The 19,313-nt window shown below is 38.8% G+C and overlaps 1 protein-coding gene across 1 annotated transcript; it reads right to left on the bottom strand.

The window, feature by feature from the left end:
• Window positions 1-1,935: 1,935 nt before the first annotated feature.
• Window positions 1,936-17,890, bottom strand: GPBP1 (GC-rich promoter binding protein 1). The gene is given in 11 exon segments (XM_054397883.1): window positions 1,936-2,094; window positions 3,132-3,234; window positions 7,937-8,121; window positions 8,397-8,552; window positions 9,029-9,170; window positions 9,926-10,109; window positions 11,951-12,017; window positions 12,985-13,208; window positions 13,632-13,709; window positions 13,712-13,754; window positions 17,828-17,890. Coding segments are annotated over 11 exon segments (1,404 nt in total).
• Window positions 17,891-19,313: the final 1,423 nt, after the last annotated feature.

Here is a 19,313-nt window from a genome sequence, read left to right as displayed (position 1 = left end):
GTGCCTTTAGTGGAAAAAAAAAGCAGGAGAGGGAAAGCAGAAAGGTGTATAAAGCATACATATGGTAGAAAAGACTTCCTTAGTGATATGGCAGCTTCCTCATAAAAAAGAAACGTTTTCATCCTCAATTTAGAAAGTAGTATTTAAAAAAAAATATGGACAAAACCTGAGCTTTATCTTTTTCCTTTGGAGTTCTAAATTGTGTATTACTGTCATCTTGGTTTGGGAGTTGGTAACAGAAGGCATTACCATAGTTGCCTTCAATACTTTCAAGGTTCTATTTGAATGCAATTTTACCACCTCTTCTACTCTGTCTTTACAAAACAGCCTGTGCCATCTATCATGATTCTCCAGCCAAGTGAGTTATCCCAAAGAGTTTCAATTATTTATATGATCTCATAATTTCCTGGCTAGGCACAGAACTCCAGTTCCTCATTTGTTTCCCAGACTTCCAGCAGTAGAATACTTCCTTGGGTTTTAGTTTTTCATTTGGGAAGACAGCTGAGGTACATTTTACACTACTCCAGTTGGCCTGTTTAATTCCTTGACTGGTTGTTGTGAGGGTGGCTTAGGACATTGCTGTTTTGGTTCCCTCCCACCAAGACCTTCAGTTTAAAGCCCACCTCACCACACTGGCCAGCCTGCTGCCAAAGATTCCCCTACCTCTTTTAGACAGGTCGATTCCATCCCTTCCTAGCAGGCTGCAGTTCTCATAGAAGGCCTCATTACTGCAAAAGCCAAAACCGCTGCAGTGACAGTAACCACCTAGCCAGATGCTGATCTGCATTATATGTCTATTTCTACCTGCCCCCCGTCCTTGAACTGGTAATATGGAAGAAAAGATTACTTAGGCACCAAGATTCTTCACTTTCTCCCCTAGGGCCTTATAATCTCTCTTGGTTCTGCTAAGTCTTGTCTTACTGTGTCATTCATGCCAACATCAAAATGGAATAATGAAGAATAGTCCATGCTTTTGACAAGTTGTGGCACCTTCACTGCAACATCACTGATCTTAGCTATGTGAAGGCAGCATACCTCCCATACTCCCTGCCTGGTTGGCAGATAGCACCGTTCATCAGGGAGTGTCCTACTACAGGCACACATCCTCTCTTTTTGCAGTATCTGTCATGCGCTGTTGGTTTATCTCCACCTCATAAGGCCTTGTGCCTGTGTATTTACTAGAGTTAAAATTTCAAACTTTTTTTTAATTGAGATGCTGAAGGGGGAGACTATGTATGAGATCTGCATTTGTAAGACCAGGGTCCAAAGATATGTTCACTGCAAGAATACTGGATCCATAGAGCTTTCAGGTTAATTCTAGAAATTTGGAACTGCACCGTAAGAGCCTTTTGCCATTAATAACAATGACTACACTACACTACAAATGGCTAAAGAACAGTTCTATGTGGAAGAAGTAGAACTGCGTAACAGCTCAATTAAGGAAAAGAAGTTTAGTGCACTTTGCTCACTTTAGCCAACATGCTATATTGCCCTTTTTGCACACAAAGTGGACCCAAGGGTTTCCACTGTAAGAAAGAAATTACTCGGCAAGCAAAACACTACATCAAACTGCCCTTTTTTTTCCTTATAGATTTGGACATTAAGACAGAAGCTTTAGAAGACATTACACAGATCTTTGCTTTTATTATTAAATGTGGAAGTCTTGAGTTGGTACATTTTCACATTGCTAGCCAGAAATGCCTCAAGTGGGAAGAAAGTATATACTGGGTCAACCCAAGACCTCATTCTACAATATCATGTACAAATAAATAGTAATGTTCAACACACCCAATATGACATTCCTTGCTTTCTTCAGAGAAGTCCCATCATTCTCCTCCAGTGCGTTGGTTACTCTATATTAAAAATTTTATTTGGACCACACATCCCCGTATTTTGTGAAATCAAAGTAGTGTTCTACAGACATTACGGAATTATTCATACATCATCATCATCTGACGTATCACTGCTGCTCGTCTCAGAATCCTCATTCTCAAGAGCAGGTTTGAAAGAGCTGTTTTTCCAGGGGCTAAATTTAAAATCACAGATGAGGCCATTTTTCAAAAGGCCATTTTTCCGAAGGCCATTTTTTTTTAACTGAAATGAGAAAACAAAATGTATTTAGGGAAAGAAAAGGCTAAACAACATCATGTTACATTTCAACATTCTTTATGTTTTCATCTCTGGGCTACATTACATCCACAGCACTACTTTTTCATAAATACACAAAAAGGAAAACTCCTCTGAGAGCCTTCACTTTGGGGCCAGACACCCGCACCCAAGCACCTCCCATAACACTAAGCTCCTGCTGCACTGATTGCAAGCTTACACTCTTCTCACGCATTTCCTCACATCTTGCACCAGTGATCCTTCCTTCCTCATGGTCTTTCCTGCAATGCAGTCCCTTTTCACAGTGCTGCAAATGTCTGTACTAAAAGGGTCCAGAAGAGAAGTAACAGGGAGTTACTTCTCAGATGGGTATCCCAATCTGTCTACCTGATGCAGCTAGAAAGGCGAGAACACTGAAGAGAAAGGAAAAAATGATTCTACAACAAGTAAGTAAGATGGACAATAAGCCAAGCATTTTATAGTTTAATATTCCATGTTCTCTAATACATGCATAGCTAAAAAAATACTAGATATTCAGATTTAACATTGCAAAATATTCTCCCTCCCAGCTCCTCCTCACAGATACATAGATAGATAGACAGATAGATAGATAGATAGACAGATAGATAGATAGATAGATGCATGCTCCTAATTAAAAAAAAAAATTCAAGTCTAGACTGCTTTTTCAGACTGTTAATGGTGAATTGTGTGTCTCACTTTACAACAGATTTTGGGAACCAGGGAAACTACACAAAAGCCTTGAAAGGAAATTCCCTTTCCTCAGGCTAGGCTGAGGAGCTGTAAAGCCTGTGCAATTCTACTATCAGCAATGCTGAAACTGCTCAGCACTCCCTTACACTTCCCTTGGCATTGTGAGAATAGGCTTTATCTACAAGTACAAGCAGCACTGGCCTCCTATTTTTTTAAGGAACTATTCTTCCAAAAGCACAGGACCAAAATGGTCAAAGGCAGTCATTCATAGTAGAAAATTACAAGTTCATAATGAACGTTAACTTAAGTGTTACCTGTTCAAAAATTACTTGAAACTCTCTCATCTCATCCTCTGTTAGCGGAGCACATGTTTCATCATTTTCACAGTCTTCCTGCCAACCCATCTCCTTTAATAACCTTTAAATTAAAAAGGAGAACATTAAGGAATTTGCCACATACTCTCAAAGCATTTCAAGCTCTGCCAACTGCTGGAAGCACAAAATAGTAGAAAATTACAGAGCAAAATGTTGCTGATAAGCACCATGATAAGCATGGTGACCAGAGCAGGCAGAAACATGATGGTCTGTTTTGCCCTAGTAAGAATGAAGGGGCAAGATGGAGGCTACAGAGTTCCATTCTTCCACTTATCATCTGCCGGACTGCTGACCAGAGAAGTTAGACAAAAACCACACAACACCTTGTGCAACTGATGAAGGAACAACTGTTTGACCACCACCAATGATGGTTTGACCGTAGTCCCAGCCACACAATCTATGCAACAGCATATGACAAGGTATAAACATTACCTGAGTTTTGTATCTCATTTGGAAAGGAAGGAGAGTTCAATTCCAAAGAGTGGGGACAGATCAACAGATTGTCCTCCTCAACCACTCCAAAAGAGACACCTTTTTGGTAAGATTTGCAACGTCAGCAATGCTGAGCACTTCCCAGATCAAGACAGTAATCATAATTTAGAGCTACAGAGCAAATCTGTAGCTCAGTGTGTTTGTCACCAGCACCCTTAAGGAATCCATGTGTGTGGCATGTAAATAAACCACGCTCTTCATGTGCCCCACTGCTGCTTTTGAATGTGGCTGGGCCTACACCAGACAGCCTGCTTGTGCATCTGCTGCTGGGCCTGCAGTCACAGCATCAAACTGCCATAGCTATTAAGAGGTAAGTCCAGCCTAGTCCCTCTAATCTCTGAGGAGCAGCTAGAATGCAAAGGGATTTATTACTTGCCAAATTCATCCTTCTCTAAATGCCACACCTCTAAGTGTTACATATAGGTAACTTGGATAAAAGTTGGTTAAAAAAGCCTTACAAGCATCAAGTTGAAAAGCTCTCAGGTCTTTCACATATGACCTTGTTTTACCACTACATGTGATAAAAAGTATAACTTTATTTTAAGGTAAGAAATCTGTGCAAGGTAGATAAGCAAAAATGTATTTCCTTTGCATAACTGCTCTGGTGGAGCAGCAACGTAAGCTGTTGAAATTTTTCCAGCAAGAGTAGTCAGGCATTGCTGCCCGGGGAGGTGGTTGAGTCACCAACCCTGGTTGTGTTTAAATTTAGATGGGAATATGGTTTAGAGGTGAGCTTTGTAGAATAGGGTTATTGGTTGGACTTGACAATCCTGAGGTCTTTACCAACCTGAAAGTTTCTGTGATTCTGTGAAAACAGTAAAACAGTATGAAGAAACAAAGACTCACACTGAGGGCATCTTCAGGTTTTCCTGGATAACAGAGCAGCCATGAGGAATACTAGTAGTGTCCCTCCATGGGAGTGAATTCAGGATGCAATGCCCTCATGGAGTTTCTTTTTTTTCTAGTACGTACTAATGTCAGATCCAGGACAGGCTTCTTTGCCATTGAGTCTCACTCAACAGCAGAGGCTGACTTTTCAGCACAGATGAACTACAACTAGGAGTCAGCCTTAGATGAGAAGAAGAAAGGAAACGAGACAGATTCCTCTTGTCAGTATGCTCAAGATATCCGAAGATGCAATGATTAGTGTGCTCTAGCTAGTGCCAAAAGTGCAACAACATTATCTGAGCAGGAAGAAAGTGGGTTTGCACGTGAAGACATTGTGAAAACAGGAGGTATCCACAAGTGAAGACACCAAGATGCTCAACAGTAAAAACAGTAAGTTCTCATGCTGCAAAGTTTTTGCCAAAAAGATTAGCACCTTCTTCAAGCAAACCACAAGCTTGTTGCCCTTAAATGTTAAAGAAAATTAAATCCATTCCATAAAAAATAAAAAAGCTTCTGAAGTATATGTCAGGACAGTGTCATGGTAGGGCCATGACACAGCCCAGTACAAACCCAGATAGGCTTTAAGATGTCTAGACAAGGTCCCTTTCTCTCCTCTCCTTCCTGCAGAGAAACAGGGAAACGTGGGGAAAAGAACAAAGGGGACAGGACTCCTGCCTGGCTGGTAAACAAGCTGTTTATCTGGGGTGAGAGCACGTAAGCTGACCACAGAAACAAGGTCTTTGCTTCTGTCTTTTATGGTTACAGCCTGGCAGAACACCTTTCCATTGGGCAGCTACACGTTAGCTTCAGTGCCCCATTGGATCTGGGGCAATTTATACATATACAAGTGACTTGGTAGTTGCCCTTGCCTTGCCTTGCCTTGCTTTGCTTCAAACCTTGCTTGAAGCCTACTTGGACCCGTCTTGTAGAAGCTGCCTCGAGTTGCCCTGCCCTGCCTCTAGTGCCTGGTCCTCGAGTGCCTGGGATAAAGCCAAGAGCCACACACAGCAAGCTGGAGAAGCCACAAGCCTAGAAGCCGGATCCGCCTAGCCTGCTTTCCCTTGCCACCAGAATCATGCCGTGCCTCAGTTTACCCAGAAACCAAGCAAGTGCCTGTCGTGAAGAGCGTCATTAACTGCAGGCCGTCCGCTGAAGCCAGATCAGCCTGGGACCATGCGGTAAACTCTCAGACAGCAGCAGCAGCAGCATCCCCGTGTGGGTAAAACCAGCTGTGAGTAATTAATCCATTGCCCTTTGGGTTTAATGGTTCTTATCAAGCCTCCCCACGCTGTAACTGAGCGCTATCTGCTCTTGGGGACTTTCTCTTTCCAAGTTATTGCCTCCCAGCTTGCATTGAATTATCTTGCCCTAAGACTGCATATTCCCATTGTAAATACATATTCCAACCATACTACAATACTATTCAATGAGTTTTGGCATATTTTATTAATAAAGGGTTACTATTCTTATTAATACCTGTTTGCCATATCGTTTATTATTATTTTGAGGTTAATTAATGAATAATTCCCCCCCTGACCACAACAGACTGACACAAGAAGCTGACACTTGGAGCTAAAGAATGGTGATTATATCAAAACAGGGCAAAAAGATGAACTAACAGTGGATGTCATCTGCCAGGTATTTTGTTTAGCCAAATGTCAGCAAAAAAAAGCCCTTTGAGTAACCCTCTTCATACAGAACTCTAGGTCCCAATACAATGGATGTGCATTAGACAATTTTCCAAGTGACCAATTATACCAATGACTGTTGTTAAAACTGTAACAAAAGCCTAGAATTGTAGAAGGGAGAAACAGCACTACTCTGATTTTGGCAAAAAAAGAAGTTGACTTGACAGGAAAGTAATAGAAATGGAAATTACATCCTCTGTAATATTTAGACTAAATTGGACAATGTGACATACAGGAACAATTAAATCCTCATCAAGTAGAAGAAATAATATGCATGTCATCAAAAACTCTGTTTTAAGAGAATATATGCACATTGGTATAGACACATAGGAAAAAACAATGTTAAATGCAGTTCAATAACAGTTATGTATTTGGAAACAGCAATTCAAGTTAGAAAGCTTTACTGCAAGCAAGCTCAGAGCTTTATAGTATCATACACAATAAAAGTAAACAGTTACAGAGCTCTTTTTAATGTAAAATTTAAGGCAATGGCTAATTCACTTTTAAGTATATTAAAGTTAGCAGGACCACTGCTCTTTTAGAGCAATACTAGGTTCCCAGAACAGTTAAAAGAGTGAGCTACAGGAAACAAAAAAATCAACTTTGGACTAGCAAACTTGACACCAACAGGATAGGTGCATGTAGGAAATCCAAGATAGTTTGTACAGCACTCTTACTACATATGTACAGGTATACTGTAAGTTAGGCTGATGCTTCAAGCCCAATTTACCAAGAAATATTTACATACCTATCTGTCTACATGCATGCAGAGTTCACAGCCAACGGGCAGTATGGAGACACAGCCTCTCTAGGACAGCACAAAGGAAAAATACCTGCTCACAAAGCCTTCATTCAACATCATTTGAATTGATAAAATTACTTAGGTTTGACTCCTATCTTCTACTCAAAAAAAAAAAATATTTCTGTCTCCCTAGCCAATAGTGGGAAAAAAGAAATAGAGCAGGATGCATTTCAATTTTCATACTCATGAAGGGTAATAGGCCATTAAAGTTCCCTCTATACATACTACAAATGGGCAAGTCTTCCAGTCTAATATATAATCTATACCTAACAAAATAATAAACCCCCCCACATAATCACTGCAATTTTGTAGTTACCTGCAACAGTAAGAATCTGACAGAGCTCATGACAAGCTCCTCACCAGATTGACGCTGCTGGGAAATGACAGCTTTCTCACTTTTGCAGTTGCTTTGGAGATACTAGAACTGTTTCAATACTTTTATTTTTTTAAGCTACTTTCTCCCTTTACAGTGCATTGCCTTGTGTGACAGCATCGACAATACAGAAATAATTATTTTAATATTGAGGAAAAACTCACTGGAGTATTACATAAGATGTGGCACTTCCAAGTGTATTGTACAAATAGCTATTACATGCCTCTTAGACATGCAGATGAAAATCAAGAGGGATGAAGTCACTACGCAAGTTGCTTTACTTCGTTATAAGGAAATACGTCAAATTTTTAATAAATAAATTTTAAGTCAGTGTGTAAGTCTAGCAGAAACCAAGTATACTCCGTATTAAATTCCTACATGTCTAAAAGTTAAACAGTACCAGTACTCATTAAACATGCACTTTCAGATTCTGATTTCTGAACTACTACGAATTTATGACATGCTCACACATCATGAACACTATGTTATATAAAGTACATACCTATGCTCTGCCTCAAGGGAGCTTGAAAGAACATCTGCTTGAGGGAAAGCTGAAGATCGAATAACCTGTTGAGATGTAACTGAAGCACTGCCATTGTTCTGTGGAATTTCATTTTCCAAGTTTCGGTTTGTATCTCTCTCATGACAAGGACTGTTGCTGTTACACAAGTTAAAGGGCTTCTTTTCCTGTTAAAAATAATTCTATATTATAAAGTCTAAAAGCAAATTCAGTTCACAAGTAAACATCCACAAGACCTGCCATTCAGTGAGGGGCCCAGAACTGGACACAGTACTCAAGTTCTGCTGGCTGCACTATTTCTGATACAGGCCAGGATGCCACTGGCCTTCTTGGCCACCTCAAGACCATGACTTAGCAGCTGCTTACAGCAAAACAAATAGTAGTTTATAGTCCACTGGAAAATTACTACTGCTGGATCTACAATAACTACGAACAAAATTACCTTCTCTCCCCCAACACCATTCTCATGTTCCTCTTCCACTCTATCTTGTTTCAATGCTTTCAAAAATTCACTCTTACCACTTTGTATCCTGGTCAATTTTGTTAAACAAGGATGACCAATTTTCTCATCAGGGGATGAAGAATTTGACTGATTACACTATGGTATGGAGGCAGAAAAAGAAAGAATATTAGTTTATTAATTTAGAAAATTTTGAATAAAAGACAAAAACCTCCCTGACCCCTGCAGCTTCAGGTGTCATGTATATCCACAGTCAAAAGCAGAAGGAAGGTATTTCCACTTCATATATGTAATTCTTACATGCAAACCCAGAGATGCAGGTTTACGGAGTTCGTAGTTAACAAAACATGGATCTTCTGAAGTGTGTCATGCCATAAGCAGTTTTGAAGTCTAAATGTATCAGGTAATATTTCCTAAGGTACCATTTTACTCCAAATCAAACCTACAAAGCAAATTTTGCAGTACTTAAAAGGCCAGTGACATGCCTGCCACATTTCTCGCACATTAACTTCCAAAAAACAACTTAATACAATTCTGCATAAAACTTACTGACCAATTAGCTAACCAAATCAAACATTTAATAGATTTGATAAAGATTACAGACACTGCTTTACCTCTTTCATTGAATTCTGTGGTATAATAAGTGCCTTGGCAGTTGATTTGAAAGGACTGAAATTGTCAACACCACGTGCAGATTCATGAGGAAACAGTTTCCCACATTTGTTTTCTCTTGCTTGGAGTTTCCACTGTTTAGGTAAAACAATATTTTAAACAGAAATTTACCTATAATAGGACTGTTTTCAGGAATCTTCAGAAAAAATGATTAATCAAAAGCAAATCAAAACTACAACCATAAATTCAGTGCAAACACCTGTTTTCTCATGCAGAAGAGACTCTTTATAAGCAATTCATCTGCTCACAAATACTGATTACATTTTTATATAGGGATTAAAATTTCCAAACAATTGAAACTCCTATTTGAGGTACAAACCCAAAGTCTTCAACAGCTGAAAGTATTGTTTTTAATGTAAAACCATAGAGAGTTAAGAACCTCTCCCACTGTATGCTTTCAGGAGGACAGAAAAAATCCTGAAACAAAAGTCAAAGGATGAACAGGAAAAGTTGCATTGGAACTTGGGAAGAGAATGACACTGAAATTCTGAAGGTAATTTTATATCAACTATATTTCTTCACTACCTATATATTTTGCTATAAAAATCATATCTACAAATTGCATCACTGTTCTGCAAGTTAAAAACATTCCACTCTCACATGGACAGGTCTTGCACTTCTCCAGAAAGGTAAATGAGAAAAAAGAGAGATCCATCTACAGTACACAAAAAGGAAAAAATGAGAGAAATGTTTCCACTCACTTTTTAATTGTGCTGCACTTAGAAAGAGCTGAAAACTTACTACTCCAGGAACAGTAATTTCCCAGTGAAATAAACACATACAGAATTACGCATTTTTTTTCTTCACATTTTTCATGCCTGTGGTATCAAAGACTCACCTTTGTAGGTGGAGTGACAGGCTTTGGGACTAATCCTTTAGAAAAACTTGCACCAGCTCTGTTCCTTACTGGTTGAGAATGAAAACTTCTTGCTACTGGGAATCCAGATATCTGCAGTTCTTTCGTACTGCCCTTTTTAGTGACTAGCATTCTTGGAGATCTAGATTTAGGATTCAAAGGGTAGTCTGGAAAAAAGAAGAGTATGTGTATGAATATACATGTGCAGGGGTGGGTGGGTGGGTGCATGTGTATACAATCTCGCATTTCTATTTCAAGAGGTACTGTACAAGAATACGATCCAGTGCAACCAAGTGTACACTAGGAACTTAGTCCAGGTATTAGCTTCACAAATAACACATTGTACAAACCTGGATAAGAGAAAGTTCTGTTCAATTTTCTACAACCACTATTTATAAAGTATTTCACTTGGAGAAGCAAGAATTTTACTTTCAGAAAGTAATGACATTTTTCAAAGAAGCCAGCTACACAGTTCTTGTTTGCAAATCTAAAATCCAGATACTGTTAGTTCATAGTTAGTTTATCTTCAAAAGAGATTATTGTTTTCATATTTCTCTTTAAGGTTATCAAGAGAATACTTAACATTTGTTAACAGCTCAGTTTAGAGCCAAATGCTCCACATTGAGGCCCTATAAAAATAAGACACATGGCGCTACTCTAGACCACAGTAATGACCAGTTTCTCTATCTGCACACCTCAGATGCTTGTAACAGAATATCTGAAGCTTACATTTCCACATTCAAGAGAGATCTAAGAGACACAGCCAGCTAACATACGAAGTAACTAACATTTATAAGTTTGACATCTATTAAAAACAGCAATGAAAATGAAAAAAAAATATCTTTTGAACACACATTCAAATCTTGGATTAACAGCCCTTTCCAAGATTACCTGTTCTCACTGCGAGCATTTCTACTTCACAAAGAGTCATCATGTATTACATTTAAAGAAAAACTCCTACAGGCATAAATTACTTCAGCTTTGTTTAGCAAGTAGATGCTACAAAATACTCATGGTCACTGTATACTTAGCTCTCACTGAACTTTATGAAAGGACTTTTCATAGTACTTGTGTGCTCCCATCACAAATATACAAGATAAACTGTTATGCAACAGAAGCACACATTTTTAACAGGCATCAGAAGGGAATGGTAACATTTCTCCTGTTCTGATTATTGTTTCCCTTAAAAAGGAATAATAATACCCTTAATTTCCATTTTTAAAATACAAAACAAGGCTTGCAGTGGCAGAGCTGTAATAAAGTAAGGTATCAAGCCACAAGCTGTAACAAGCCCCTGAACTGTAGCCATATGACTGTCCCTTCCAAACTCTTCTATGATTTTACATAATGAAACTGTTCCTTCCTTTGCTTGTAAAGAGCAATATGCTAAAAAGCCTGGAGAGCTTGCCACAGAACTGTAAAGTAGTAGTCAGATTATTCAGAGAGAGGTAAGAACATCCCAGACTACAGCTCAGTTCAAGGCTTACTCTCAGGATTGTATCTGTTACCAAATACAACCAACAGCTTAAAATATTTCCTTCTAGGAAGAGACTCACAAACCTCTACAAGCCAACCTGCTTTTCCCGGTCCTCCTCCAAACTTTTCCAACAGCTCTAACTAGTCAGAAGCAACCTTTTACATCTTCAGCTAGCAATCAATTCACTGGTTCAGTTGACCAACCTTCATTACATCTCCCCTTAGAAATAAAGATGAAGGTAAATTCTTGACATCTTTACAAAATCAGATATCTATTTTTTCCCTAGAAAAGAATCCTAGTTGTGGCTACCTCTACAGACCAACAGACAAAAGTCATTCAAACAGAAGTCTTACCTCTCCAGTAAAAGGATTCTTACCCTGTAATAATATTGAAGCTTCCTGATCTTCAGTCTATACTTTTGTAACATAAATGTGTATCTTTATAACGCTTAACATAAACTAAATTGCTTCAGACAAAACTCCTTTAGATCTCCACTACATTTTTACATTTAAAAATATCAGAAATACTTACCCCACACACCTGCAGCTGAAGATGTCTTCTGCTTTGGTTCCCTCTCATATTCAGGATTTAAAGAGGGCTTAGAAAGTTTTATCATTATTAAAAAGTAAGTCTTGAATTCTGGATCCAATGAAGTAAAGAATCGTAATACAGACTAGACATTTTCCCCCATGACCCAAACAGATCAGTGCTCACTTGCTTCTCTTTTCCAACATAACATCACAGGCAGCAATCAGTATCATTACATGAACTGTCCAGAAAGCAAAAAACCAGTGATGTGTGGTTCCTCAAAGAGGAAGCTCATCCTTCCTCTTACATCCTATAATTCTAGGTTGAAGCATGAGATCTCAAAGGCCATTGGCAGAAAGAACACTTTGTTAATAATTCAGATTTCCAGTAAATTAAATGTGTAGAAATTAATACATACACATACCAATCAACTGCAAACTAATTGAGGTTAAATCACAAAATCACAGAAATAACTAGGTTGGAAAGAATCTCTGAGATCATCAAGTCCAACCTAAACCTAGCACCATCCAATCAACCAAAACATGGCACTAAGTGCCACAGGCAGTCTTTTCTTTAAACACTTCCAGGGACAGTGACTCCACCTGGGCAGCCCATTTCAATGGCCAATCACTCTTTCTGTGAAGAATTTTTTCCTAACATCCAGCCTAAACCACGCCTGGCACAGCTTGAGTCTGCATCCTCTCATTCTGTCACTGGTTGCCTGGGAAAGGAGACCAACCACCACCTGGGTACAACCACCCTTCAGGTAGTTGTAGAGATTAATATGGTCTCCCCGATCCTCCCCTTCTCCAGAGTAAAAATGCTTAACAACAATAACAAACAATGATAAAAACTGAATATGAAAGGAGAAATAAGTTACTGGACAAATGACTAACACTCTTTTACCTACAGGAAGAGTAATCCCTCACATATGATGATCAGAAACCAGTGAAACCTCATGGAAATAATTTGTAACAGACAAAATGGCACTTTGTAGAAACAACGAAACCTTGTTCACTGTAACTAAATAAACTTACAAAATCCTCAGCAGCAAACTGTTTGGCTACTTCTTTGTCTTCCCTTCTCCCAGTTCTGCCATCAGGTACACTGTTTTCATACAGTCCTTGACTTTTTCCACAGTAGAAAGAGCTGGTACGAGCACAGGAACATCCGGCATAGTATCCCCCACCATGGTGTATATTTTAGGTACCATTTCTGCCTTGTGAACGCCAACCATTCTTCCCTTTTCTTCCAAAATGCCCTTAGATTTTTAAAGAAATGCACTTATCAATCGTTCTAAAAGAATATTCTGCTTTTGCAAAATCGTTAGAGAAGGTGCAATAGCATGGTAAATTTAAGTTTTCATTCACATAAGCAGTAGGGAACAATCTTACAAAACAGTGCTAGAGAAAGAGGACTGTGGTCCAGCACAAGACAAGTCAGCCTCCTTTTGTGGCTCATCATTTGTAAGTTTTGGACTGAATATTAACTTAACACTTTTATTAAGAGAGAAATACACCTGGAATTATACCACTCTCTGAAGACCTGCTTTGCCATTACCTCTATTTCATTACAGAGTAAGAATTTGACATAGAAGAGGTATTATCACCAGATTATTTTTCTAGCTAGATCAAAAGCAACAATCTAAACTTATTCAAGATGTTCTGTGAAAGCTAAATTATACCTCCATGAGACCATCCAATGTTAGGACCAAACCCATCTGAAGAGCTGCGTCTTCGGCGATTTGCTTCATAATGATTCTTGTCCACAAAAAATTTTCAGGATGTTTCTCAAAGTTCAGTGATGACTATAAAGGAGCACAAGTGGTAGACCTGAGATATCTTATAACAAAAACAAATGATCAAAACTGTATTATTCACATTACTCATGGTATACACATGTTCAGAACTATGTCACCATCTCCCACGATACGAAGTGGAAACTATACCTTCTGCTCCAGCACACTGAACAGTGCTGAAGACCATACTTGTGATACAAGATAAAAACCCCAAGTGTCAGTTTTGTTTTGGCAGCAGAACAAAACAGAGATGATGTGTTGCAGCAAAGGAAAAAATGTTAAAAGTGTGAAAGGACAGGAGATCATAGTTTGGAAGGCAGAAAAAAAGTCTGGGATCTTAATTTGAGTAGTCAAGGACCACAGAAATGCATTCCATAAAAGGCAAGGAGATGCTTTCACCAGAGGTAGCTGCACCCCAAAAAAGACCCACTTTATTCGTTCTGCCTTTATAATTTCATAAGGCAAATGCAATTAGTTATAAATCAAATAAATCAAATCTAAACCTAACCAAATAAATCAAATCTAAACCTAACCAAATAAATCCATTCTAAACCTAACCAAATAAATCCAATCTAAACCTAACCAAATAAATCCAATCAAGTAAGATGCACAAGTATACTTCAAATTAGCAATTTAAGTAGGCAATATGTAAATTTTAAAGAAGTAGGTTTTTAATATATCAGTAGGAAGTACTTTGTAAACTAAAACCTTACACTGAGAACACCACTCAGAAATAATAACACATCCCGTCTAGAACTCATAACTCAGGGGATTAAACCAAAAAAAGACCACAAGCAGCTGCTTTCCTTATCATTTCTATCTAGCTTTACTATTTGAACATTCTAACCTTTCACTGCTATGTCTTAAAAAAAAAATTCACAAATAAATTTTCATTCTGCAAAAGTGGTGCTTAGCTTTACTGTCATTCATACAACACATCTCCCAGTGAGCAACACAAGCGTCAGTGTTACCCAGCATCTCCCTGCCACACAGCCAAACTTTGAGGCAGGTGAGGCAAAGCCTCCTTCCATCCCAGCAGACTTACTGTGTGCATATATGCCCTGCATATATGTACTGCATGTGTACAAGAGATTCAACACTTCCCAGGGCCAGAAGAGATACAAATGTATGTCACTGTGTAGAAAGGTACTGTGTCAGCAAACTAACCTTAATGGTTCCAGAGAACAAAAACTTTACTGCACGCAAAGTATTAACTTTGCTGCCTGAAGCTTACTCCCTCTCCAAACTGAGTAACATTCAGGGAAAAAACAAACAAACAAACAAACAAACAAACAGAAAAAAGAAGACAGCAGTAAATGTTGTGTGGCTGAAAATGAAAGCCCTTGGTTTATTTTAGCAGTAGTTATCCACTTTCTCATCAATCTGCATTAACATTTAAAGTACTCCACAGATCAAAGTGAGTAGAGGAAAAACAAAGTCTCCAAATTCAGCAAAGATCATGTAGTTTGCATTTTCCCCACATGATGGAGGTATGAGTCTATCAAGCTTCCTGTGGCAGAGATCACAGTAAATTTTGTGATCAACAGGAAATCTGTTGGCAAATTCTGGAAACTGAGAAATTATCTGACTAGGTTCAGCCACCCAAGAAAGAAAGAAACACAGCTTTTTGAAGAAGCAATTTTGTTGCTTAACGTGAAGTAAAACTAGGCCTGCAAAAACTGAGTTTACCAGTCAGTCTGCAAGCTCCTCATATACATTTTACAGCAATCCCTTCTGAAAAATTTCATCCATATCCCAAGATAGGGATAGTCACAACACCTTTCCATTTCCATCTCCCCAAATGCAATATCGCACTGAAAGCTACTGAGCCAAATGACTAGGAACTTATACAGATTATATATCCTCAGAAAAAAAGACGGATTTCAGTCAAATGTAATCTCTATCAGCCACATTGCAGAAGTTCATTCATGATCCTACCTTCCTGGCATTTGTTTTTTCTAATATTAGCCTTACTTACGCAAGGAAAAGCCTCAGCTACCCAGGATTGAGATGGGAAACCAAGCTTAAAAAGATACAATTTTTAAACATGTCTCTTCAGGGAAATAAAAAATGACCAGGAAGAGTTTGGTTTCTGCTTTTCAAGGTTAAATGTTGTTGATGCCATAGCCCTACTCCAGCTCCCTTCTGATTAACACGAGACACCCCGCTTTCCACACCCCATCCTTCCTCTTCTTCTCCATTCCCATCCCTCTTGTCTGCTCTTTTTGTATACTTTGTTGATATACAGGAAGCACAAATAAAAAATATGCTCTAGGAAATGGAGGGTACAGGGGCCCACAACATTTGAGACCTTCCTCTACATTTTGTAAAGAAATGGCAGGACAAGCCTTATTCTATAAACTAAGAATTACTATACAGCGGCTAGGACTAAAAAGATTTTGCAAGTGTTTAATAATGCAAAAACGCTATGTAGTACAGAATGCTGACCAGTGAGGGATGAGCCAAGAAAGTAAGCTGCGAAATAAGCCTCAAACCATGAAGCACAAAAACTACAGTGAAGAAAACATACAACTACGGACCTCTTGCAAGACATGAAAGAAGGTCTACCTAAACTCCTTAAGGCAAAGAATCAAGGGAGATAAAAGGATTCAAAGTATGTGCTTGCAATTAAAATTTCCCACAATTCAGGAATGAGGTGACAAGTACAACCTATACATCATACATAGAAGAGATACTGGAGTAGTTCTGGAACTAACGTTTATCATGCTATATCGACAATAAGTATACAGGTAAAGTTATTCCACCAGATTCTTGAAATACGTCGTCAAGACTGTTTTGTAATTGTGACTTCATATTAAACCACACTTCAATTACTTTTCCAATTGAAAGCATATTTAATTGGGCAAACAAAAAAAAAAAAAAAAACCACAAACACCAGACCAAGAGTTGAATATATCAAAACTGAAGTAGAATGAAAACAAACAGATAGCAGGAATCATCCTGGAATGGATAGAGCCTGATGATCCCAGAACAGCAACTGAGACTTTTAGACTATGCTAAAGAAGCTAACTAGGTCAGCGTAGAAGAATGAGAAATAGAGCAACATCAATAAGGACATTCAAAGATTCAAGTGAAAAACTGCATGCATGTATGTATGTGTAGACAAATATAATCAATGGGAGCACAACTAACACTGATGGCTAACTGTACATTTCATAATAGCACAAGCCTAATTCTGTGAGTTCATGAAGTTATGAAGTTCTGCAAGTTTATGCCCACTTTCCATGGGCATGAAAGACAGCAAGAAACTTAAATACATCCAAATGAGGCAACAGCACTCTCATAGCAGCAGATAGGGATACTGCATTTAAAAGATTATAATCAGGAATGGTCTACAAATAGCAGAATACATGACAGGAGTCTGAACGTCCAGGGCTGCCTCTGCATTGATGCCAACTAAGAGAGAGTAGAAGAACAGGCCAGGAAAAAAAGACAAGGCAGACATACTCATGACTCTCCAGAGCATTTATAAAACCTAAAGATTTAGGGATTACTACTTCCTGCTTCCAAGCTAACTGTCCCACTATATAATCTGAGTAACAGGAGTCTAAGTGAAACAACTGGAGTAAAAATACACAACTATTTAAAAGCACCACATTCGATTAGCAGAAGCAAGCATCCCACCAGCAACTAAAGGACCATCTCAGAAAGCCTGTTTCAAAGGTCTCTTGGACAATGAAATAACACTTCTGTAAAATTTGTAGGACAGAGTAAAACCACAAACAAGAACATCAAGCACATGCCCTTGTCTTGGTAATTCTAACACAAAATACAGTAATCAATTTCAAACTCTTGGTGAAGGCAATCTTAATCAAGCAACACATCTGATAATGTGGCCAGGCATTTGCTTACTTCCCTGAACTCAGCGACTCAAGCTAAAAGCTCTGCCAGAGGTATGAGCTTGACAACCACTGCATAACTACTTAAATCCCAACAAGACTTGCTAGCTATCATCTGTTACCACCCTGTTCATAAGGAGAATTGCATTTTGACTCTGAATGTTATGACATTTACACTTCTCTAATGAGAGCACCTGTTCAAAAGAACAACAAAGAACATACCCTTGTTGATGATGGTAGAGTAGGAAAATTAAGCCAAGCTGGAGCAAAGTCATGCTGCGCCATTTAGGTCCAGTCTCTCCAAATCAAGGAAATGAGGCTTCAGCACCCCATGGCAAGTCCCTGCAATTGGAAAAAACAGAAAGGAGTACTTTTCAGATTTCTACACTACAAGAGGATTTCATATGTGGTGTTTTAATCCTAATTTCTCTTCTCTTCTGATTTCTGGGATTATTTTTTCACATAGAATCTAACTGTTTAGAATGGTTTAGAATCTGATTGTTCTACCACATTTATAGCATCACATTTGTACTCTTATTCCCAAAGTTTCACACTGATCAAATGTATCACAGGTATTGTGAAACTACAACTGTAGCTTTACTTCCTTTATTTCCTCTTGTAGGCGGCATAAAGCATCTTGTATAAAGTCAGATCCAGAAAGGTACAGCAAAATTAACTTGTTGAAATACTTTCTGCTACTATCTAGAATGGATTTCAGGAACTATTTCATTAGCTTGCTAGAAGATGATTTTAATTAGTCTCTAAAAGTTAGATCTCAGATGCCAATAAAAGCTCCGTATGAAAAGAAACTAGATGCTTGGGGCCATCACAAACCCCATATTCTGTTTAGAGTCATTGGACACAGTCTACATGCCCAGAAAGTGTCAAAAACTAGTAAAACTCTCAAGTTTGAAAACAGGCAAGAGAAGTAATGTCTCAAAACTCAAGAATACTTTTCCTATCTCATGTTCTCCTCACAGCTCGGAAAACAACTCTCAACAAGGAAGACAACGCAGGATGATACGAACTATGTTATCTGAAGCACAAAAAGGAAAGAAATGGATGAAATGCTGCCTGAATTAAGGGTACCTGAATCATGCTCTGCAGACAGACACTGCAAAAATTTAAGTATGATATACAAACTGCTAGAAATTCAGCTAATGAAAACGTAATAACCACCGACATGTATTTCATAGGAAGACCCAATGTCATGGTAAGGCCACAACATGGCCCAGTACAAACCCAGACAGGCCTTAAGATGTCTAGACACGGTCCCTTTCTCTCCCCTCCTTCCTGCAGAGAAACAGGGCAACACAGAAAAAATAACAAAGGGGACAGGACTCCTGCCTGGCTGGTAAACAAGCTGTTTATCTGGGGTGAGAGCACATAAACTGACCACTGTGCCCCCAGAAACAAGGTCTTTGCTTCTGTCTTTTATGGTTATAGCCTGGCTTAACACCTTTCCATTGGGCAGCTGCACGTTAGCTTCAGTGCCCCATTGGACCAACTGATCTCTGGCAAGATGTATATATACAGGTGACTTGGTAGTCGCCCTTGCCTTGCCTTGCTCAAACCTTGCTTTAAGCCTTGCTTCAAGCCTACTTGGACCCATCTTGTAAAAGCCGCCTTGCGTTGCCCTGCCCTGCCTCAAGTGCCTGGTCCAGAGCCTGGAATAAAGCCATGAGCCATACACAGCAAGCTGGAGAAG

Source organism: Indicator indicator, chromosome Z (genome assembly GCF_027791375.1).
Source record: "Indicator indicator isolate 239-I01 chromosome Z, UM_Iind_1.1, whole genome shotgun sequence".
NCBI lineage: Eukaryota > Metazoa > Chordata > Aves > Piciformes > Indicatoridae > Indicator > Indicator indicator.
The sequence above is the reverse complement of the archived record's forward strand: the minus strand, read 5'-3'. Positions and strand labels throughout refer to the sequence as shown.